We start from the raw sequence: 17,646 nt of genomic DNA, 5'->3' as shown, positions 1-17,646 counted from the left end.
TAAAAAGTAGCGAAAGACAGCCAGAGAGAGAGATTTGTTTGTTGCCTAATATCACTCTTAATAATTATATTGACATTTTTAAAAACAATAAACTTAATAAATAACGCTAAAACCGTTCCCTGTTTAAACTTCAATAAGTCTTGTTAACGAGTAGTATTACTTCTCATTTTTTTTTTCCAGTTGAGTTACACAATCTAAATTCCTTAAGTTTTTTTTTTCTTTCAAGTACAGATAATTATTTTTCAAATTTATTAAATCCTTTATTTCATTATGCTTAGCAAAATGTTCTTACATAAAGCTGCAATACTTGTATATTTTGAAAATAAAATGTTATGTGTTTTGCGAAAAGTGAAAAATATTGCAGCTTAAGGAAGTATATATAAAGAAAAAAAATCAATGATGAATGAACGATAAGCAATTACGGGAGTGAGCGGAGTAAGAAAAGGGTAAAGCCTGCTATTTTTTATTTTTGTATAAATGGAATGATTTTTAAACAAATAATAGACAGGTAATTTTTAACTATGCATTTAATGAAATATTTAAAGTTTCAAATGATAAAATAAAAAATAACGTTTTTCATGTGTTATAGCTATGCAAATAATAGCAAAATAAAAACTGATGTTACTTCAAAAAATTTCGATGCATGTTTTGAAATATAAACTGCGTGTATATAAGTGTGTTTCAAAGTATAAATTTAAAATATAAACTAAATAAAACTGTTTGAAAACTAATAATGGATTTCTAAAATCAATGTTGTTGCTTAAACGTAAATAAAATAAAGTTTTAAAGTTAAAGTTACGATTTTTATGTTAAAGAATTTAAAAATCCTGAATTTTAATGCCATAGAAAGTATAAATATGCATAGCTAAATAGAATTTCATCGTATGAATATCATCTCTAAGAAAGTTAAAAGAACATCATTATCCTTATAAAGATAGTTAAAAGAAGTAAGTATTTAGTAGAAAAATAAAGTAACCTCAAATTTTTGCTTTAAGTATCCAAGATAATGAATTTGTTGCAGTTGGTTATTTAGGATTTTAAATCTTTCTGATCATTAGCTTTCAACCAAAAATATAATTATTTTTTAGTAATGTAATTGAATGATATAAAAAAAACCAGTCGTCATGCATTCATTCATAAACAAAAACAAAAAAATTATTAACTCGGGGAGTGATTTATAAAGACTTTTAGACGAAAATATATATATATTTTTTTAAAAATTTATAATTTTGTAGTGCTAATATTATATTTTACACAGCCAGTTTGCTAATGTAAATAAATTTGCCCAATTAAAGTTATTTAATTATTTATAAAAAATATTTCATAAAAGTAGAACGTGTTTTTATGTACTAAAATTGTTAAAAAGCTGATGAAACCTAAAAAATGGTTTATTTACTTAAACGTCCTTAATTATGGAATCTTTACTGTTCATTATAAAGAAACGATATTCTAATTTACTACTCCGCAAATCAAAATATATATGTAAGCATTATTTCCCAGTTTATATGTATTAAAAATTTTTCTTACGAAAAGTACTCAAATGAATTTTGACTTCAATAATTTTTTAATTTAGTAAGCTTGCTTATCGCTAATAGTTAATAAAATATTTTAGTGCAGATTAATTTTTTATTATGAGGACCAGAAATTGTCTTTAAGAATTCAAAATAGATATTCATTACGGTTTGAAATCACCAGATAAGTATGTTTGAAGTCCTTGAACTAAAAAGAATGTGGGGAAGCACATTTTGTCCCCTACCCCCAATTCTAAGAAACATTCCTTTCAAGTACGGAAAAGCTGCTCAGTAGGTGGTCGTTGATTACTTGTATAGAACAAGCTAAAAGATTCATTTGGCGAAAAGGGTGTAAAAAGAAGGAGATAAACGTAGCCCCTAGTTTCTAAAGGTAGCCCCTAGTTTCTAAAGGTAGCCCCTAGTTTTCTTCTTTCTTCGAAAAATAGAAATGGCGCCACTTGAGAGCAAGTAAGTAACAAGTTTTTTCTCTTTAGTTCATGTAATTTAAAAAATTTTTTAACTTATTTATTAAATAGCTTTTTAAAATTAGTTTAATTCGCTTTGATTTTATTTGCTAAGTTTTTAGAAATTATGTTTTATAACTATAATACTTCAGTTGGCTATTTTATCTTATGCTTTCCTGTTGTTTAGTTTAAGCTGCTAGTTTAGTTTTAAAATGAATTAGACGATTTTTTTAATAAATAAAAGTTCAATTAACTCTATCTAATAAAAGAAAAATTTATGATTTCTTATGCATTAATTAAAAATGCTTCTTTCATTTTTCGGAAGCATTGATTAATTTAATAATTTACTTCATTTCGGTAGCCATATTTTTTCTCTGAAGGATTGTTAAAAAACATTATTTGAATTATCTAAACCGCGGGTGTCACTTATTGTTTCAAATAATAATTTTGATTAGATATAAGAAGAAATATTTTTTGAACCACCATAAAATAAATAAATAAATAGTAAGAGTTTAAATTTTCTCATCTCTAATTAGTTACTTTATATTTAAATTATACTTTAATTTTGATATTTTTCTGCTTTGACTTTTTTAAATTAAAAAAAATAATAATAACGTTGGTAAACATGTAAAAATTGTTCCACTAAACACTTCCACTTTTAAAGTTTTTTTGAGTATTTTCAGAATATATTTTTAAACAATTTAAATATTTGTTTTGATACTCAATATAATATATTCTTTGTTCTAAATAAATAAATAACAAAATGACATATTAAATAGAAGGACAGTATTTCTAATTTTTATTTTGTTGTTTTTATACTTCTTTTGCATTTAATGAATTGCTGTAGAGGTATAAGAACATTTCAAATCTTTATATTAAGTTTAATTTTACGATTAAATTTGTTTTAAAATGAATTAATTCGTTATAAAATTATTATGTTGTAAAACTGAATTTGTTATAAAGCAAATTTAATTTAAAATTACGTTAAATTTTTTTGAATAGAAATTAGAATATTATTTCATGGTTATTATTTTTAAAATTTATTCATAAGTATAATAATATTTTCTGTATAATATTTTTTTTCATGAAATAAAGCTTTTTGTATTAAATATTGTTGGTCCTCAATGCTATAAAGACGATTACTAATTCTTTTTTTCCAGTTATTGTGCAAAATCTATAATTTATCTCATGTAATTTATCTTCTTCTTAATTTACTATTTTGAGTTTTTAAATGGTTGTTAATTCTAAAATATACCTGTTCAGCCTTCACCTTTGACAATTTTGTGTTTAAGAAAGTGTATACATTTTCTACAAAAAAGAATTTTTATTAACTGTTTAATTAAAATTTATGATGATAACTGTGTAGTGGAAATATATAATCTAAAAATTGTTGGAAACTATTCCTCAAAAATTCAGGAAATTTTATTTTTAAAATTGAGAGGGAGCCCTAACTAACAAAAGCTTTATTTAGAATTTGTCTATTTATTTTAATTCTAATTTATCTATTTATTTTAATTCTAATTGGCTAAAAGACTAGTTCTTTTTCTAAATTAGAATTAAAAAAAATTTAAGAGAAAATTTGGTAAGGTAAAATTTGGTAAACATTCAACTTATCGTCAGTTACCAAAAATATAAATATTCGCTGTAATTTTAATATATGATCCTTCTCTTTCCTTTAAATCAAAATTAATTTCATTTAAATCAAAAAATTGTTTTTAACAAAAATTATAAAATATAATTAGTTAGAAACAGTTTTGATTTTGTTGATTTTTAACTGTTTTTATGACGATCATACTCTAATTTATTCCTTTTCTTTTATCGAAAGACAGGGCGAACGATCCAAGAAATGCTAATCCAGCGATCAACAGCCATCAACAGCAAAATAAGGTAAGAACATAGTGAAACATTAAATATTAATATTTTTTTCAATTAAATCACATATTTTTGATTTGCAAAAGAATTTTGATTTTTTTAATTAATAATTATTGTGCTTATCAAAATTAAGTTCACTTTATGTATTTCTCTAACACAGTCTTTATTAATAACAAGTGTTTTTATTACTCATATAAGCTTTTATATTTATATTTTTGCAATATTCTTATTTAATAATTTCTTAATAAGGTTTCGTAATAAATGAAAAATGCACTTTATGAATGTATAAATTAGGTGAAAGGATGTGCTGACAATTTTATATCATTACGATATTTTAGTATTTGTTTTCTCTGTTTTCATGCCTGTTATAACATTTTTTTATCATTCTATTTTTTTAATTAGTTAGAAAACAAAATTTTAAAAGAAATTATTTTTACTGTTAAAATAACTACGTAAAGTTATGAATGAATAACGAAATATTTTTCGTTATTTTATTTGAAATGATAATATTATATAACATTTCATTTTTCCATAAGTTTCACCAGCATATAATATTCGTATTAAAGCAATTATTTTAGCAAATATTTTTTACTTAAGAAAATACATGAAAAAAATTAAAAACTTTGTCCACATTAAATTTGGGCTGAAAGGCTAAAAGTATTCCCCTACAAGCTCGTGCTAAGTTTTATTGAATTTACCAATTCACATTTAGTTCTTCTAACACACCACATGCTTAGAGTATAAACAAGATAAATGATAAACAATGAACTTATTGTCATATTCCATAACTGAAATAAAAATATTTACATTAATCTTCATACATGATTTTAGAAACAGTTTTTTTTTTAATGTTTCGATTTTGTTGTTTTTGTTTTAACTAATTTTACAACTATCATATTCTAATTATAGTTTTTTTTTCTTTCATAGGGAGTCAGGATGGAAGATCAACAATGAAGATAAAACTCAAAATTTAAAAATCAACAAAAAGGATGGTAAGAAATAAATTTATATTTTACCTTAGGTTACCATATGGTTGAAAAGAAACCAGTTTTTTTTGTTTAAACTGGGGGTTTTGTGTTTTTTTAAAACAATTTGTGGGACATTATTTTAAGCCAATTGAAATTAACCGAGCCAATTATAGGTCTTTCATAGCAATTAACTATTCCTTTAACTATTAATTAATATTTTCAATAAACAACTAAAAATATCCACTCTTTTCTTTAAATATATTAACAAAATATCTAATAAAAAAGGAAAGAACTAAATATTTAAGTATGCAGCTTTATTTAGCAAGCAAAATAAACATTCAGCATTTAAATTTGATTTTAGTGATACCATAAAGAATGATTCTCTACCTTGCTTGCCCGTAATATAGAAATGCTATATTTCAATATTGTTTAATTAATGTTATTATTTAGATGTGTATAATTTATGATATTAGTATGTAATTAAATTTCATGGAACATAATTATTTTTTAATCCATTAACATAATATAAATTTTTATATATTTAAGGCAATATATCATATATATTTTATATGAATGATAATTAAAAAGTGTTTTCTTATATGGTGCATTATAATTATTTGATAAAAAGATACAAAATTGATAAGGAAAGATATAATAAAAGTAAGTTTTTATACTAATAGTTTAATAATAAAGTATAAATTTTCTCTCCATTTATTTTAGCATAATAGTTTATTTAATAAGTTAAATAATATCCGAGTTCATAGTCCTGAAATTTCTGAATTCCTGATAAAGAAAAAAAAACAACTTTATTCTCATGTTTTTTTAGCTTTTTGCTCTGATTTCTGACAATGTCTGTGTTCAGAACATCACATATTCTACAAATACTAATGCAGTTCCTAAAACTATCAGTTTGAATAATCAAAAGATTTGTATTTCTGATGTAATATATATATATATACATATACATATATATATATATATAAATGCCAAGACACATATATTTACTTTGCCTTCCTTTCAAAATAATTGAAACTCCACTTAAAAGTAATTTATTAAGGATGTCACGAATTTAATTGCAGATTTTAAATAAATATTGGTATGAAATAATATTAAATAATTGATACTGGTTACAGAAGTACTATTAACATTTCCTAATTATCAATCTCAAACTGTTACGAATCGCTCATTAATAGAATTAAAAAAATTATTCAAGCTTTGTTTCTGGAATTAAAAAATTTATATTTAGAGCAAATTATACTTTTTTGTTAATTTTTTTTTACAGTTAACTGATAAATGTATAATGTACCAGCAATTTGGTTATTAATATAATGTCGCATTAAATAAAATTAAATATAACATGAATATTGTTAATAAATTGTTGGGTTTAAGAAAATCATTTAAAAAAAATTTTTTTTTCTACGTTTACCATTCAAAACATTGAATGAATTGTTTTCATAACACTTAACATTACTTTAAAATATTATTATAGCTACAATAGTTAACATTTCTAACTAAGATGGTTAAAATTATTTAATTATTACAAAACTAATTGAATAAATAGAATTATAATTATGTTTTTCATTCTCAATTTGCTAATGAATGTTTAAGTTTGTGATACTATTTTTCAATTAGATATCTAAAGCAGATTAAATTAGTTTAGATCAGATTGCATTGCTGAAAAAACTTTTTTAAATTACTTTGGGTAGAATAAGTCTTGATATCTATGAGCTACATATATATGAACTGCATTTAAATAATTAAAAAATGAAATGTGAATAATTTTAATATGTTTGGCAGTTGATCTATTTTAAAAAATAATAATTTGCTTGCATATCCCTTTCACCTTTTCTTAGTAAGTAACCTTATTAATGGAAAAAAAAAGACTTGAATTAAACATACTATAAATAATGTTTTTATTAGTTACATAGTATAAAAAGTATTTATAATTATAATAGTTAAATGATAAGTTTATTTAAGTAATTGATTTTTTTCAAATCTATTTCTTTAAATCAATACTTTTCTTAAGTATAATCATTAAAGGGATGTATGACTATAATAATTTACATACATATCTCTTTTATTATTTCTTAGTGAAATACTATCATTATCTCTGAAATCAGATCTTAGTTGTTTTTTTTAAATGCAACCTAAAGAATGCATATTTATTAACTAAATTCAATATCATATTTTTGTAATTAAATTAATAATTTTTTGTAAAAATAATCAGCTTGTCTTAATCCATGGCTTTTAAAAAATCAGTTGATTTAAATCAATGATATTTTTTTTTCTGTGAACATTTAATATATCTATAGTAAAATAAATTGCTTTATTTTTTGCAGGAAAAAGGCTCATTGAAATAAAGCTTCTGGAATGGGATAAAGAAAATATATTTGTCCATATGTAAATAGTGTATACAGATGTATTGATTTGTTACAAGGAAATAAAACTCCTTCATGGTTTATTTTAAGCTTTATTGTTGTTAAAATTCCTGCTTTTATATATTTAAAATTACTAAAATGGTGTATTATTTACTAGTACAAAATATTTTTTTTTGAAAAAACTATTTATGATATATACTGTTTATCTAATATTTAATAAAATTAAGGACTTGATGAATATACACAAAATTATAGGATAAATAAACTTTTGTGTGTAAGTTTCTATCAATAAAAGCTAGATGTAGGTTTTAAATATATAAGCATTATTTTAAAAACTTAAATAACTTATTTATTGAGTTGCATTGTGTTATATTTTAGAATAAAAATTTGTACTTAATTTCCTCTATCTCAAAATGCTTAAAAAATTTAAATACTCAATTCAAAAAGATTTTTTTTTATATGCTTCTACTTTAAATGATAGCGCTTATAATTGTTTAAAATGAAATAAAAAAAAGTCTATTTTATTGTACGAAGATTCATTGGACATTTGGTTATAAATTAAATAATTGTTTTACACCATTTTGTTTTTTATATTTTCATAAAACAGTATGCATGTAATGACAGTTGTTGTTATATTACAATATAAAAAGCTAAGAATCAATAAATTACTATCACTGATATCAGCCGAGTAGAACAAACACTCGTGACAATTTATGTTCCCTAAATAAGAATTGTAACAAAATGCAGCAAGAAGCCTTTGAAATTAAAAGCTAAGTTCTAATAATAAAAAATAAAAAAAAATGCCGAGACACCTAAAATAAAGGTGTGATACCGGCAAGGACGGCATTAAAGTTTTCTATTGAACCAAGTGGGAGGTGAGTTAAGGGTGGTTTATTAGCAAATAAGGCAAAGAAGTTCGCCTAAGCATCTGAAATAAAGGTGTGATACCGGCAAGGACGTCATTTAAACTCTATTGAACCGAGTTTGAGGTGAGTTAAGGGTGGTGTATTGGTAAATAAGGCAAAGAAGTTCGCCTAAACACCTGAAATAAAGGTGCGATATGGGCGAAAACGGCATAGACGTTTTCTAATCAGTCTACAGTTAAGGTGCCTTAACGGCAAGCGAGGCAACGACGTATGCCAGTGAACGTATTCAGCTTTTGATAAAAAGGCAAAAAAGACATCATAAAGGTTCAATAAAAGCCTTTACGGCAATTTTCTCTTTATTCTGTGAAAAAAAATTTTTCCCCCGGTATTTAACAGGCAAAAATGGCAAAGCAATCCAGAGGCAACAAAATAATCCCGGTCCTTCAACGATTGCCAGAAGTTTGCCTGAAATGCCATGCACTGGCCCTCATTCTGGCCCAGATTTCACTTTATTAACGGAACCGATACGGCAATGAAAAGCCCGCCGTAATGGCACTTTAGGTGAGCCGGCATTGTCCCTTCACTAGCCCAAAAGTTGTGTGCTTGTTGGGCACCCTCTCAGGAGGGAGATCACCCATTATTTGAGAAGAGACTGTTGGCCTTATTTTAAAACACTGCACACAATCATGCACAACTTGACGAGCTAATTTTCTGCCACTAATTGGCCAAAAAATTTGTCTTACCGTATTTAATAGTCCTTGAGGACCAACATGCAAATCTCTCAAATGAAAGTAAGAAAAAATAATCTTAGAAAGTTTATGACCAGGTGGTAATATTATTTGATGAACAGAATTATAATTAAAATTAGAATTGGTCAACCGACCACCAACTCTGAGTAAACCATCCTGATCTAAAAATGGATTCAAAAATTTCAATTTACTATTTACAGGAACAGGCTTACCTTTTTTTAAGGCTGAGAAGTCTGCAACAAAGTACTCACCTTGCAACTGTTTTATAATAACATTTCTGGCTTTATCTAATTCTTCTACTTTGAGAGGACCCCTAAATTTATTAACATTTCTACAATTTGAAAGAAACCTAAAAATAAAGGCTAAAATTCTTATTAGTTTCAGAAAATTATTTGTAACACTTAGGCATTTATCAATAAAAGAGTCATTTTTTATAGTCATTAGTGAAGTCGCTATAGGTTTCAGCTCGGTAGAAAAGAGTTCATCACTGAAATGAGTTTCAACTTGAAAATTTTCTTTATTTAGAAAATCGGGACCTGTCCACCACAGTTTATTGGATCCAAGGATTGTAGCGTCTGATCCTCTGGAAATGATGTCTGCTGGGGTTCATTTCTGAAGGTACGTGTCCCCAATCACAATTAGACGTAAGTTGTTGGATTTGTGAGACTCTATTACTCACAAATGTTTTTAAAAGGTGAGGCGAAGTATAAATCCACGCTAACGCAATAGTTGAGTCTGACCAGAGTTTGATATGATCAAATTTAAGTTTCATAGCCTCTACAATCTTTTTCACAAGTTTTGAAAGGAGTAGACACGCAGACAGTTCCAATCTAGGAATAGTCATAGTCTTGATTGGCGCTACACGCGACTTGCTGCAAAGAAGCTGGCTGAAAGATTCATCAGGATCTGCAACTGTCTGTAAGTAAATTACCGCTCCAAATGCTTTTTCTGAGGCATCTGCAAAACCATGCAGAATAAGTGAGAAAAATGTCTCCTTCAAAACGCAACGAGGTACTTGAATAGTTTCTATACTATGAAGTGTTTTAATGAACTAAGTCCACTCTTGGGCAATAGGGGATGGTAACCTTTCGTTCCAGTCTAGCTTGTGCAACCAAAGCCGTTGCATTAAAATCTTCGCTTTGCTGATGACTGGACCAAGTAGACCAAGAGGATCATACAAACGAGCAATTTGAGATAAAACATCTTTCTTAGTAACATCTGATTTTTCCGTAACTGCAACTTTGTAGAGAAATGTATCCCTTTTATTATTCCATCGCATCCCTAAAGTCTTCACTGTTGCATTACTGTCACGATCAAACGAAAAGTCTCCCAATTCTGTGTCTTGTGAATCAAAGCTAGTACACCATTTGTGTAATTTCATTCCTCCCCTTCTAAGTAGTTCTGTTAAATCTTGCTGAAGCTTAATACATTCATTTAAATTAGAAGTACCGGTAAGGCAATCATCCATGTAAAATTCCTCCATAACAACTTTCGATGCCAAAGGAAAATCCCTCTCTTCATCCTTTGCTAATTGTTGAAGAGTCTTCTGTGCCAAGTAAGGAGCACATGCTGTGCCATACGTAACGGTTTTAAGTCTGTAGGATTCAGTAGGCTCACTTTCGTGATTTTTCCAGAGTATTTTTAGAAATTTGGTTTGTGAAGGCAGTATTTCGATTTGTCTAAACATTTTCTCAATATCTGCGGTGAAGGCATAGATGTGTTTTCTAAATCGAAGCATAATAGAGAACAGCTCATCTTGTATCACTCCTCCCTTGCATAACAAATCATTCAAGGAACAGCCATTTGTAGTTTTGGCGCTTGCATCAAACACTACTCTAAGTTTAGTAGTTTTGCTATCTGGTTTTAAGACACCATGATGAGGAAGGAAATATCCATAACTGTCATCAAAATCAGAATTGTTTGCTATCCTTTCCATATGGTTCAAAAGTTCATATTCCTTTAAAAACGAAACACACAATTCTTTCATTGCAGGATTACTTGACAAACGTTTCCATAATTGATTAAGTCTTTTTTCAGCAATTTGTTTTGAATCTCCCAACGGTATGTTGTTTTCACTAATATCCTTCCTAAATGGCATCTGAACTACATATTTCCCATTAGTTTTTCGATAAAACGAGTTTTCAAAAAGTTCGTTGCAATAATTTAATTCTGAACTGACGGGAGTTTTTGTTTCGTTTACATCTTCATTTTCCCAAAAGGAAGTTAACGCCTTATCAAGATTTTCTGTTTTAACAAGTAAAAAACACGAATCGTTAATTTTCTCTAAATTAGAATTTAAGTTGTTCGCAACTCCCGATACAACATGACCAAAAAACGTTTCAATTAATATTAATTGGGAATCTTTAATTTTAATTTTATTCGTACCCAATAGTTCGAAGAATAATTCTGCTCCTAACTCTTTATTATTTCCAATAATAGAATTAAATTGAATTTTAAAATTTTGAAATTCTTCATATTTTCCGGAAAAGAAAGGTAATGGTAAATCAGGAATTTTATATATGTTGGTACATAAAGCATTTGATTCCGTTTCATTAGGTTTATTAATATCAATTTTAGAGAGTAAAATGTTGATTTTTACCTCTATCTCTTCGATTTCATCTTCTATATCTTAAGCAACATCTAGATTGTCTTTTAGATCAATTTCTTCCGGAAGTAGCGTATATCCTTTTATCAGTTCTGATATCGATGCTTGCAGTTCCATTGCTACTTTCAATTTCTTTTTGAGAATGATGGCAGCGGCGCTTGCATCCTGCTGCGTTGAATGTTCTTCCAAAAATTTTTGGATTTTGTTTATTTTTGTTTTAATTGCCCCACGTTGGCGATTAAGACTTGTTATTGAGTTAATTGTGCTCATATTGAGCTGGTTCTGCTCCAGGTCGCTAGGACCAAAGATGTCGGAGCTATTGGAGTCAAATGGACTGTAACGTTTGGTAATTTTTTATTGAATGAAAAGAACGCTAGAAAGCTACGCTTGGCGCATTACAATCTCGCCAATGAGGGCGAGGACAATTACTTACTCGCTATTCAGAGAATTGGGAACTGCAGCTCAACGTAGAGAGAATGATTACTATCTAGATTGAAGATAGATAAGTTTTGACAAAACTCCATCGCTCTTGAAGAAGGCTGTAGCCGAACTAAATTTGTTATTTCTGTAATTTAGGTGGAAATCGAATACTTAAAGAATCGAATACACTCGAAATCGAATATTTGTATTTAGCTTTTGAAGGCTATAATTAAATTTGTCTATTTTTAGGTCAATATATATAATATCGACGCCCGGTGGCTGAGCGGTAGCGCTTCGCGCTGTCGTGCCACAGGTCCTTGGTTCGATCCTTGGGCCGGGCAAGGCCGACTCAGCCTTTCATCCCTTCAGTGGGTCGATAAAATGAGTACCAAGCATGCTTGGGAACTAACACTGGGGGTTCCGCGTTCGGCTGACCACCTGACCGGAACATATGCTCCTGCACCCCAGAGCCCAAGGTCAAGAAAACTGAGATGGGCACAGTCGGCCTTGGCCCTCTTAATGGGCTGTCGCGCCACTGAGTTAGTAGTTAGTATATATAATATCATTTAATAGGAACTAGGTGACTCCGGCTGGTATTCTGAGTATTTTATGTTTAAACGCATGAAGCAATCGAAATTTGGTTTAGTTCAATAAGGAAAGGGAAGGAAAAGCTAAAAACAGGTAGAATGCATATTATATAAATTCGCCTTTTTATAAATATGCATTTTGGTATATAAAACCATTTTTAAGGGTTTTGACAGGGCTATGACTGAAACTCTCAAATTTTTATGCTTTTTTGGAAAATTGTTTCTTGTAAAAAATTTGATTCAAATTTATTTTTCACGTCACTATATGTATGTACTTCAAAATTCATATAAAATGCATTTTTTTTCTATTTATCTTTCAGCAAGGCTCTTTAAATGTTGCAAAAACAAACTAAAATTCAAAAAAAAAAGTTTTAGCTGTAAATTGTCTACAGTTCTACATAGTATTTTTCAAAAAGTGTAGTAGGTTTCGGACCTTGTTATGGCGCATAAGAAAAGTTGAATTACTAAAAAAATACAACCTTCCATGGTAATTAAAGTTAACCCATGTATGCTAAGAGTATGGGTACTGGATATTGTGGGAATCACGTCATAATGACACGAAGCACCAATATGCTGCGACAACCATTTCATCAAATCTAGTTGACATAGAGTAAGAATTCAATAAATTTGTGATCTTAAGCTGTTATTTATTCTAACACACAAAAAGCAGTATATGCATGGGAAACTATTATATGAAAAAAGTAGTTATGTAATGGTAGTTATGCATGTAGGTCAACACCTAGAGGACATTTCTTTCTGCTACTTGTCACTTTATTAAAGAAATTTATCGTTTTTCAGATCCAATTATAAACGTTTATACTGTCAATATATTCTCGTAGACAGAACTACTTTGTTTCTTCAAAGTTAATACTACCAATAAACCACTCGTGGTACCACTCTTTTCTTTCTTGAAATCAGTAATTGTCTTTTTAAAAGGTAACTTAGGAGGAAATGGTTTCAAACTGTTTGTAAATTCTGCTAGCGTTTCTTTTTAGTTGGTTACAACTCTATTTAACATTTTGAAAGAAACATAGACTTAACACGTTCATGCCGGGAAAAGGGAAAATACTGGTACGGGAAAAGATAAAATATTGGTAGAAGAACTATTTCAATGTTAGATAATATTCGGAGGAGTTAATCTATTCTCAACAATAACAATTCACTGTAAGGAAATTTATCACGAAATGCTGGAAATGTAGAGTATCTCAGTATTCGGCGCAAAGCGCCGCTAACTGATTCATCGAAACTAAACAGTCCTAAGTTGATTAGGCATAAATTTCATGAAGAAATATATGTAAAAGTTCACCACAGCCAAACGCTGAGTAAGTCATATGAGGAGATGACTTGTAGGGACTAAATCTGGGACTCATGGAGGAGGGAGCGAAGCAGCTTAACTAGCTCTTCATCTTTGAGTAGTTCTTTCATGTCTTGGAAAAGTCTAAGGAGTCTGGTAGCAGAGTCTGTGGCATTCTTGAGTTTCCTCTCTTTAGGGAGCTTCCTGGGTCTTGCACCGCAGCCCGTAAAACAGGCTGGGTGCTCACCATTACAGTTGACGCAGGTTGCTAGCTCTGTGGATGGTTTTGTACATTCGTACGTGTAGTGGTCTTTTGCGCATTTCATGTAGGCGGGAACTGTGGCTGAACAACTGCGCTGAGTGTGTCTAAATTTCTGGCATTTTTTGCATTGGACCTGGAATCGTCCGCCTCTGAAACGCTCGATCTGAACTGGTCTCTCTATTATAGATCTAATGCTGTAGATATTTCGGCTATTGCTTGATTCCCATTGGATGATGAGGAATAGTGGGAAGGAGCCTAAGCTTCCGCCCACTTCTTGTCTTGAGCTGCACTATCTTTTGCGGGAGAAGTCCGAATTCTTTGAGATATTTCTCTAGTTCGAGAATATCTGTATCAATTTTCAAACCTCGGATGAGGGTTTTCAGTTTTTTGTTTTAAGAAATGTCCATATTTGAATTGGTAGTAGTGATGGGGTTTACCGGAACGGCAATCTCCACTCTTTCTGTCAATACTGGGTCCGCTGGGATGGCGGGAGCTGGGACTAGGGTGGGCTCGCCTTCTGTAGTCAGGGAGTGTCACCTGGTGGACACTCGTTTTCGCCTTTTTCCTCTTTTTCTTATTCCTTTTCTCAGGGAGATCAGGAATTTCTGAAGTATCCATTTTAATCGGCAGATTGGTTGGGACAGGCTCTGTGACTTTGGTTGTGTCCTCTTCCTCAGTCGTTTGAGCTTTAGGTTCTGGAATGGTATCTGGAAGTTCGTTCATAAGATCTTTTTCCTTCTTCATCTTTTGTGTTAGGACATCTATGTTGCAGGCTATGGCATCTGATCCTTTTTGTAAGTAGCCATAATGGGGACATACTCGATAATCTAGTCTCCATAGGTGTCTAAAGTAGATTCTGCTCTCTTTAAGCAGTTCTACTAATGGAAAATGAGAGAAGAAATCTCTCGCTTCATATCTGTCCATGTTATTACTCGGAAGAAGAAATTGCGGGGGAATCCCCAATTTCTCGAGAAAGTCATCTGGCGATGTTTGATCTATGCTAGTCGGAAGCTGATGGCGGCCGGAGGGAAGCACTTTTCCGCCGCGGGCTGTTCTATGTAAAGGTATGGTTCGTGAAGAGCGTTCAAAAACAGGTCCGTACTCTTTGAAGGCTTGAGTCGGAATCTCAAATTTATCACGGCGAAAAAGCAATTCAATATTTATATATAATAAAAAAAATTGCATTTGTTAAAAACAATTGGTAGTTATGGATTTTTATTATTCCCGGACTAAAAAATGAAATTTATTTGTCACCAGTTTTTATTCCGGTGCGCCGCCAAGATGAGAAAATCTAGCGTGACCCACCGGTGGGTCACCCTGGCGTGAAAGTGTGTGCAATATAACATTACATATAATTAACATTACATATAACATTACATTCATTATATTAGATATAATGAATGTTATATTGCGCAAAAAGTATTATTTTTCACGGTAACAAGGATTACCACTTTAATAGTCATGTTGTAAAAATGATTTTATAACCTGTGTGTCGCCAGCCATGCAAAAATATATTGCTACATTCGCGAATAGTTTGTCATATTTTTAAAAAGGAATTGAGCCTTGTATCTACCGTTATCTATTGTACCCTCTCCTTACAACTCCCAAATTGTAGAAGTATTTTTTAAAATTTTTTTAATCGAACAAATTTCAATTTCTGCGAATTGCTTTTTTAAAATTAAATTAAAGCAATTACTAACTAAAGAAGAATTGCACACTTTCTACACATTGTTATGAGCAACACGAATTATTTTTGGGAGGGAGGGGGAGGTAGTTTGTATAACTTAAGAAACATTCAAGTGGCCTTAAAATTAAATACATAATCGAATTCGGGACTTAAGAATCAATGAAAATTCTAAAAAATAATAATTTCTAAATTATAAAAAGTCTAAAATTTTTCAATGAATTTTTTTTCTCTACGTATAGCATTTTTTAAAATTAAATTAAAGCAGTTACTAGCTGAAGTATTTGATATTTTCCCTCTCTGTCATATGCCAGAAAAAAGGGGGTATTTAAGGAAGGGGGAAGGGCATGTGGCATTAACCTGAAGAACCATAGAGTTGAGATAGTAGGTATTTCCCCAGTATTTCAACTCTATCTGAAGAACCATTCGTGTCGTGTGAAAAAATAAATTCAAGTAGTCTAAAATAAAATATGTAATCGAATTTGAAGCCTAAAAATCTATAGAAAAATTTTTAACTTCATCTTAAAATTTTATTTCAACTTATCGAAGGGCACAAGAATTACAATCAGTCTGCAAGCCATGGAAGGAGTCAACAATACACAGAGAAAGGTGAAATGTAATGATAGATGAACTATATAGTATAGGTAATTATTAAAGTATAGGCCATACTTTAATTGGGTTTAAAGAAGAATATTTATTTGTGTTTTATACACTTCGCGGTCATTCCTTGAAAGTTAATCGTCAACACACAAAGTTAACATACATTAGACAGTATCGCCCTTTATTCTTCAATGCTTTAGTCTGCAGTACAAACAAATAACATATGATAACGAATTTATCTGCAGTAAGATATTAAGTGAAACGGCAAGCAAGGTGTATAAAACTTCCACAAGTTTACAAAGTCTACAAGTTTAAAATTGTTAAAATCTCATTTTAATCCCGAATATTTTGAGAATTCTTCTGTATTTAGCGCTTACAACCAAATTGATACTATGAAAACTTTATTCAAGTTCAGGCAATCAGTGAGTCCTACAACATCAAAAATTTACTGTTTTCAATCTCAATGCTAAAATTTAGAATCTCAATGTCAATCTTAAAGCTAATGTCTAATGGCTTTTTTCAATAAAAAGAAAACAATGAAAACTAAATTTAAAAATTTTATTTATTACCCTACCAGTATATACAATATATAATACTTTTCTAATTTAATTTTAAGATAGCCAGTTCTAATAATCAGTATCATAGTCATAAATATACTTGAAAAAGCTTTTTGCGCTGTACATGAGCGCGGAAGGCATGATTGATTTTATTGAGTTGGTTGTGTAAATTGCTAATTAGTTACTTTTCTTCATTAAATGACTTTGACATATCTGCCTAGTCCTAGTGTTTTGATTCCATTCATCTGGAATTTTAGAACAGTTTTGGTTGAGCAATGAGGTAAGCAGGCAATGGAGTTGCTTTTATGAATGTTTCAAGCTCTTTACTCTCATAACTAAAAAGGAATCAAAAATAAATTGAGCAGCTTGCTCTGAACTGTGTTTGTTTGATTTTGGAGTTGTTCAGAATTGTATCAGCATGATGAGTAAACGTTATTTTCAGAAAGGTTGATGAAATTATTTGTTTTGATAGTTATGATATGAGGCGTCGGAGGTGAAATGTGCAGCTATTGGTCTGTAGTTTTTATCTTTGATATAATTTTCAAATTTAAAGATTTCATTAAAATTTGCTGTTTTACATTCTATGGCTTTATCGAAAAAAATCTGCGTTTAGCTTGTATATATGCTGTGATAGAGTTGGTATTTTGAGGTCTGCATGTATATTGGTATTCCGGATGAACCATCTTGCACAGGTTATTTTTCTAAGGATCTTGTTTTGGCATTGGTTTAATTTCTTCAATAGATGTTGAGGTATCGTTGTCCAGGCAGGTGAGGCATAGGTAAGTATTGGGCGGATCATTGCTGTATATAGTAGCTTCTTTAGTTTAAG

At 29.7% G+C, this 17,646-nt stretch overlaps 1 protein-coding gene and 1 long non-coding RNA gene across 3 annotated transcripts; one reads left to right on the top strand and one right to left on the bottom strand.

The window, feature by feature from the left end:
- The first annotated feature begins 1,654 nt into the window (after positions 1–1,654).
- Positions 1,655–7,276, top strand: LOC147808660 (uncharacterized). Of its 2 annotated transcripts, XR_015433636.1 has the most exons (5): positions 1,655–1,882; positions 1,923–1,979; positions 3,801–3,862; positions 4,775–4,839; positions 7,155–7,276. It is a non-coding gene; the product is annotated as an uncharacterized LOC147808660 (long non-coding RNA). The 2 variants fall into 2 exon arrangements; XR_015433637.1 differs by lacking the exons at positions 1,655–1,882; positions 1,923–1,979 and adding an exon at positions 2,225–2,479.
- Positions 7,277–9,859: 2,583 nt separating this feature from the next.
- On the bottom strand, positions 9,860–10,906 carry LOC147808659 (uncharacterized). The gene has a single exon (XM_087162661.1). It carries the CDS (start codon positions 10,904–10,906, stop codon positions 9,860–9,862), a length of 1,047 nt encoding a protein of 348 aa, XP_087018787.1.
- Positions 10,907–17,646: the final 6,740 nt, after the last annotated feature.

Source organism: Parasteatoda tepidariorum, chromosome 5, assembly GCF_982258835.1.
Source record: "Parasteatoda tepidariorum strain Cologne lab strain chromosome 5, Ptep-v5.0, whole genome shotgun sequence".
Lineage (NCBI taxonomy): Eukaryota > Metazoa > Arthropoda > Arachnida > Araneae > Theridiidae > Parasteatoda > Parasteatoda tepidariorum.
The sequence above is the reverse complement of the archived record's forward strand: the minus strand, read 5'-3'. Positions and strand labels throughout refer to the sequence as shown.